At 57.8% G+C, this 6658-nt stretch overlaps 1 protein-coding gene across 1 annotated transcript in view; it reads left to right on the forward strand.

Moving 5' to 3' along the window:
• Positions 1 to 3: 3 nt before the first annotated feature.
• Positions 4 to 6658, forward strand: part of ABLIM3 (actin binding LIM protein family, member 3) — a gene marked incomplete at its 5' end in the record, with an annotated part of 19305 nt that continues 12650 nt past the window's right edge. Inside the window, 5 exons of the mRNA XM_009071897.1 lie at positions 4 to 130; positions 1771 to 1954; positions 2800 to 2912; positions 4854 to 4980; positions 5085 to 5178. Coding sequence (XP_009070145.1) covers positions 4 to 130; positions 1771 to 1954; positions 2800 to 2912; positions 4854 to 4980; positions 5085 to 5178 — 645 coding nt within the window. The remainder of the gene's footprint in view (positions 131 to 1770; positions 1955 to 2799; positions 2913 to 4853; positions 4981 to 5084; positions 5179 to 6658) is intronic.

Raw genomic sequence — 6658 nt, forward strand, 5'->3', positions numbered from 1 at the left:
CAGCAAAATCCCTACACCCCTGGGAGCAGCTCCTCTGTCATCCAGTGCTATCGCTGTGGGGACACCTGCAAGGGAGAGGTGGTGCGTGTCCAGAGCAACCACTTCCACATCCGCTGCTTCACCTGCCAAGGTAGGATGGGGCCACCTCAAGAGTTTGCTCCACAGCCTTGGGTGCTGGGGGCTGCAGGGGAGGGGAGGGCAACGTGGATCCCACAGAGCTATCCCAGACAGTTCTGGGACTCACCTCCACTCCTCATCCCCCTCCAGCAGCTCTGCAGACTCAGCAAAAGGTTGAGGCAGACCTACCTGGTCCACTGAGACGTGGTCACACACCCAGGGGTGGCAGCTTCCTGCATGGCACAGGTGGGAGGTGATGGCACAGGGCAGGCAGTGCCCCTGTGTGATGCCAGAGTCACCAGGCTGTAAACAGAGATGGCCAAGACCTGGGCAATGCCACTCCCCTTGAGCTGCCTTTTTAAAGGTCTTGCAAACTCTCAGCACCTTGTGCTAAGAAGGACATAAATCCCCATCCCCTCGGCCATACTTTACTGCTCCTCCCCAGGGAACAGTGGGTTTGGCTGCAGGGGACCCTTCCCTGGCCTGTCCCCAGCCCTGCTGCAGCCCTGTCCCCTGTGTTCCTGGTTGTCCCCAGGGCTGCCCTACATCTGCAGGGCACTGTGCTGAGCATCCTGTCCCTTCCCAGCTCTGATGCAGAAGGAGCTGTGCTTCCAGACAAAGCTCAGCCAACCACCAGCTTCAAAGGGTGCAGGAGCCAGCAGGGAGAGCCTGGCAGTGCTCACTGCCTGATTTCCAAGTGAAAGGGAATAAGTAATGAGAGGAAATCCTCCTGTCTCACCTTCCCTCACAGCTCACCTCCTGCCACCTCTGGCTGGCTCCACACTGCCTGTCTCTGGCACGGGACTGCAGCCCCAGGGATGTGCCTATGCAGTTCCCCCCTCCATCCTGTCACCTTGCAGGAGAAGGTGATGGACAATCATGCAAAAGGCCCAGGACCTCGTCCCTGTGCCAGTCCTGATCTGCCCTCCAGGGTCTGATGCTCTTGTGGTCTCTCTGTGGATGGAGAAGACGTAGGAGGGAGATGACACTGAAGGCCAGGGCTGGTCATGTCTCCTTGGATTACTCTGATGGGTTGTGCACCACCCACAGTTCCCAGAGTAGGGGAGGAAGAGAGGCTGGGCTGGACACCTATGGAAAAACAAGCACTGAGAGCTCCAACCCCAGTGTGTCCTGTTCCCATCAGGGCATGGCTTCGTGGCCAGGCCAGGCAGTGGAGATGGCTCATCACAGAGGACAAGGGCATGGAGAAGACTTCTCCCCACCTGTCCCTAGGGTATTTCCAACTATTTGCCAGTCCTATTCTCTGCTTCCTGACTCCATGAGAGTGTCAAATGGAAGGGCTGAGCCCCAGCCAGGTGCTGTGGTCCAGGAGGGGATGCCACAGGCCGTGCCAAGGTGTTTGTCCATGGGGGCTGCAAGGGTCCCTTCCAGGCACTGGTGTTTCCTCTGGGAACAACCAGCCCCAGTGTCCGGGCAGCACCATCCTGCACCCTCCACAGCCCAACACTGACATCTTGTGGTGCCGGGGGAAGGCCCCAGCTCTCTCGTGGGAAGGGAAGCCCTCTGAGAAACCTGCAGGGCGCTGTGTCCCCAAGGACACCCTGGTGATGCTGCTGGAGGGGCAGCAGAGAAGGGCTCAGGGATGCTGTGCTGGACCTGCTCCCTGTGACGGGTGTGTGTCCTCCCCTGCAGTGTGTGGCTGTGACCTGGCACAGTCAGGCTTCTTCTTTAAGAACCAGGAGTACATCTGCACCCATGACTACCAGCAGCTCTACGGGACCCGCTGCGATAGCTGTGGAGACTTCATCACCGGAGAGGTCATCTCTGCCCTGGGAAGGACCTACCACCCCAAGTGCTTTGTCTGCAGCACCTGCAGGTGAGTAAAGCCATCACCAAGGGTGTATAGCCCCCTGCAGAAGCTCTGTGCAGCCTTGGCTATGCACCAGAAGGGTCTTCATTAGCTCCCAACTCCTCATTCCCTGCTCAGCACCACAGTGGGCACCCCACAGAATCACAGAACCATCAGAGTTGGAAGGGACCCCCAAGGATCATCTAGTCCAACTTGTGGCCCTGCACAGGGCACCCCAACAGTGCACCCTGCGCTTGAGAGCATTGGCCAAACACTCCTGGAGCTTTGGCAGCCTTGGAGCTGTGACCACTACCCTGGGGAGCTGTTCAGTGCTCAAACACCCCCAGGGGGAAGAGCTTTTTCCTGATATCAAACCTAACCCTCCCCTGACACATTTTCAGACCATTCCCTTGGGTCCTGTCTCTGGCTGCCAGAGAGAAGAGGTCAGTGCTCCCCTTTCACTTTCTTCCGTGACATCCACTGTACAGGGGGAAGTTTCCTGATATCAAACCTAACCCTCCCCTGACACATTTTCAGACCATTCCCTTGGGTCCTGTCTCTGGCTGCCAGAGAGAAGAGGTCAGTGCTCCCCTTTCACTTTCTTCCGTGACATCCACTGTATTCTCTCAGTAGGAACCACTGAGAGGCAATGAAATGGCTCCAACCTTTTCCTTTGCAACCTGGAGACTTGCCCTGGTCCTCCTACCCACATGCACCCTCACTGCCTCCCCTCAGAGCCCTTGCCTGGAGCCCCTCTGCTCCCAGGTACCATGGGTCCCTCTGGCCCCTGGGGAAGGAGCTCCTGGGCAGCTCCAAGCACTGCATGGAGAAGAACAAGCAGCTCACACCTCCCCACCTCTCCTTGGCCACAGGAAGCCATTCCCCATTGGAGACAAGGTGACGTTCAGCGGGAAGGACTGTGTCTGCCAAAACTGCTCCCACTCGCTCATCAGCACCAAACCCATCAAGATCCATGGGCCAAGCCGTAAGTTCACTGCTCTCCTGTTTCGTGATGGCTACAGGAAGGGCCACTTGTCCCTGGACAGTGTTTTGGGAGGGTGGCAGAACAGGCTTTGGGGCCAGAGTGCAGCACTGCACGAGCCAGGGGTGTTCACAGAGGTTGAGGAGGAGGAGGAACAGGGTAGTTCGGTGGCTCCACCCGGGATTGCAGGTCCCTGCTGGTTTCGGCAACTCCCATGGCCTGTTTGTGACCTGGGCAGATGCCACCACCCTGGCAGGTGCTGTCTGGGGCCATGGGGAGGTTTTAGAGCTGAGATTGCTCTGTAGGAGTGCCCAGATGTTACTTCGAGTCCAGCTGCACTGTGTGTCCAAGTGCCAACCCTGAGACTACTCAGCTGGCTGTCCCCATGAGACCTCTACAAGCGCTGAAAGGCTTCTTATGGTCATCCCCTTGCCCTGATGAACCCAAGCTAAAATTCAGCTTGAACAATGGACAAGTTCTTTTGGGTGCATTTGGCTTTGCTTTTGTCTTCAGATCAAAATTAGTGATCAGTGCTTCAACAGAGTCCTGCAGCCAGGGCCAAAGCCATGGTGTCACCCATGGTCTTTGTCACCTGTGGTGGCTGTGTCGGTTGAGTTACAAGTTGGTGCTGATGGGCCCCTGGGAGCTCCCCCAGGCTGCTTCTCCCCAACTCTTACCATGGTCTCCATGAAGTCTGGAGGTGTGGTGGGGTTTAAATGAGCCTCAACCAGAGGACTGAGCTTCCCTATCTTCCTCCAGCAGCATCTCGAGCCACCCAGAGCCAGGCTGTGCCCAGCCCACAGCACCCCTCTGTCTCCCACAGCAGGGTGAAGGGGGGGCAGCCACATGCTCTGCCTCTCTCCTGCCTTCCTCTCCCTCCCCATCCCCTTCCCACCAGCTCCTGCAGCTCAGGGTTACCTGAGGGCACCATGCTTTATTCATGGGCAGCTGCAGGCAGCTGTAGTCTGCCTCCTGCATGTGTCCCTCGTGGCTCTGGTGGCTCTGGCAGGGGAGGTGTGCCCATGCTGGTGTGCTCTGCAGGGAGGGCATCCCTAGGAGAAGGATGATGAGCCTCTCCCTGCAGCTCCAGTCCTGCAAACAACTCAAAACCAGCAAGAGCTGAGGGAGGGAGGGAACAGATCCTGGCTCAGCCTGCTTTTTCCAGAGGTCAAAATTCCTCCCTCTTAGCTTTGTCCAGTGGGCAGGGACTTGGCACAGAGCAGCTTGGGATGGGCTGAGTGGAACAGCCTGTCTGTTCCCACTTCCCACACAGTGCTATGGCAGGGAGGGGGTTAAGGAGAAACCCCATCCGGGCAGACCTGCTGCCTAGGGGAGAGGAGGACAAGGAGGAGTCAAGGTCAGGGGTCCAAGGCCCATGTGCTTCCTGCTCCCAGCCTTGATGGGAGCCAGGGGAAGCAGGGAAGGAAGGGAGTCTCGTAAATACTGCGGCAGGGCCGGACGTTGCTGCGGAGAGCACAGCCCTTCCGCTGCTCCTGCCGGACACTTCCCACCACTCCTGCCCAGAGGGATCCTCTGGGGATCAGCCAGGGCAGCATGGACCCAGCAACCCATGCACTGGCCCTGGTTCAAGCTTGTCACCCAGCAGGGAGACCAAGCTGTGCTGCGGTGGGTGCGTGGCTGGGTGCCAACAGAACCTCAGAGGTCCCAGCTCCAGTTTTCCTCCTGGTTCCTTTGCTGGGAACAAGCAGAGGTGGTGTATTTCCATACAGAAATGATCCTCAAGAGGCTGCTCCTGGAGTGAGCAGAGTGTTTATAACAGTACCATCCCCTAGAGAAGTCCTCTGGGGCAGAGCTGCCCTCTGGGTGCGAGGGCTGTGCCAGGTTAGGCATCCAAAGTGCCTTGGTGTGGGACAGTAGATATTGGTGTTCCTGCTGTGCTGCTGCTGTGGTCCCACACTCCTCCCATCCTTCTGTGCCCTCCAGACTGTGCTGGCTGCAAGGAGGAGATCAAGCAAGGCCAGTCCCTCCTGGCCCTGGAGAAGCAGTGGCATGTCAGCTGCTTCAAGTGCCAAACATGTGGGATCATCCTCACTGGGGAGTACATCAGCAAGTGAGTGCCACGGTCCTGGAGGATCACTGGCCTGTCCCCCTGGGGCTGGGGCTGTCCAGCCTGGCTCACACACTGCTCACCCCCTTCTCCTCCCTCTTCCAAAGGGATGGCATCCCATACTGTGAGTCTGACTACCATGCCCAGTTTGGCATCAAGTGTGAGACCTGTGACCGGTACATCAGTGGTCGAGTCCTGGAGGTGAGTCCTGAGGCTACAGCCATCCCATTCCAGTCTGTAACAGAGACTTTATGTGTCCCACCCAGTGGGACATGCCCTGGGGAGGTATGGGAGTTTCATCATCCTGCCCCTGTGTCATCTCTGGGGGCACAGCCCTTCCTGCAGCAGGTGTGTGGACACAGATCTTCTGGAGGGTGGGAGTGGGAGAAGGAGCACCACACCTTTGGTGAAGAGGTGGCTTGGCTACTGGAGCTCTGGAACCAGAGTACACAGTGGCCTGGGTGTGCTGAGACATACCTGGAGCCCAAAATGTGGGGACATTAACCTCAAGCAGCTGGTCCATGCCTGCCTGTGAATGTCCCCACCATGCTCACCCCAGCCTGCCTTCTGAGAGCATCCCTGTGCAGTTAGCCTGCCTGTTGCCTTGGAAACACATCCAGCACAGCTGCCCACTGCAGAGCCTGGATGAGGGCAGTGGTGCCCATGGCATAGACCTCTGCAGAGCAGCAGCTGGAGCAGGGGGTCCTCTTCACCAGGCCAGATCAGAGGGGGCTTTGCTCATCATGCTGCTCACCAGCAGGAGCTGCTCTGGCAGAGCCACAGAGGGATGCAGGGATCACACAGGGATGGGTGCAGGTGGCTGTGGAGCATGTTTTGGGTGATGGTGAGAGTGCACAGCTAGTGAGGGGAGTGAGGGTTGCTGTTGTGGAGGGACAGAGTGGTCCAGCAGGGCTGGTCCTTCCCGTTAGCCAGGTGGTCACTTCCCACCTGTGGTTCCTGCTCCTGGAAGTTATGTGTCCTGTTGTGCTTTCTGTTTCTACCCCAGTGTTTGCAGGAGGAAAAAAAAGACCCAGAAAATCCAGTCTGAGAGTAACCTAAAGGCTCAGAAAGCATAGAAAAAGCTGTCAGGAGGAAGCCTGTTGTGATTTTTAGACCCAAGTGTCACCCTGGAGCTGTGGTGGCGCAGAGGCAGCAGTGCTGAAAGCTGCTCAGTCACTCCTGAGCCCTCCCCTTCCGCCTGGCTGAGCAGGAGGGAAGGGCTCCCACATCTCTGCCATCCCTAGATTGCACTGATAGGAAGCTGTATCCCAAAATCTGAGGTATCATGGCTCTACAGGTTCTGTGGGCTGGAAGTGGCTGTGCAGGTCTCCACCTGCTGAGAGCTATTCCAGGATATCTTCAGCCTATTTCACTCCCAAGAAGTGTTCACCCTCTCTGGTCCTGCTGGCCTGGGAGCACCCAGCCTGCTCAGGGAGCCTGTGCTGAAGCTGGAGCCAGTTGCCAGGAGCTTTTCAGCATCTTCCTTGTATCCTGGGGGCTGCCTCTGCCTGGGAAGGCTTTATGCTGACTCCAGGCTTCGGCAGCAGTCCCAGCACTGGCTGCTGGGAGCATGAGCTCAGCACTGCAGCAGCTGCCATGGGCCAGCTGCCCAGCATTGGGTCACTTGGTCAGCAAATGTCTGAGTGGAGCAGGGAGAAGCCAGAGGCTCCCCTGCCATCAG

The sequence above is a fragment of the Acanthisitta chloris genome, unplaced genomic scaffold, assembly GCF_000695815.1.
Source record: "Acanthisitta chloris isolate BGI_N310 unplaced genomic scaffold, ASM69581v1 scaffold9520, whole genome shotgun sequence".
Classification (NCBI taxonomy): domain Eukaryota; kingdom Metazoa; phylum Chordata; class Aves; order Passeriformes; family Acanthisittidae; genus Acanthisitta; species Acanthisitta chloris.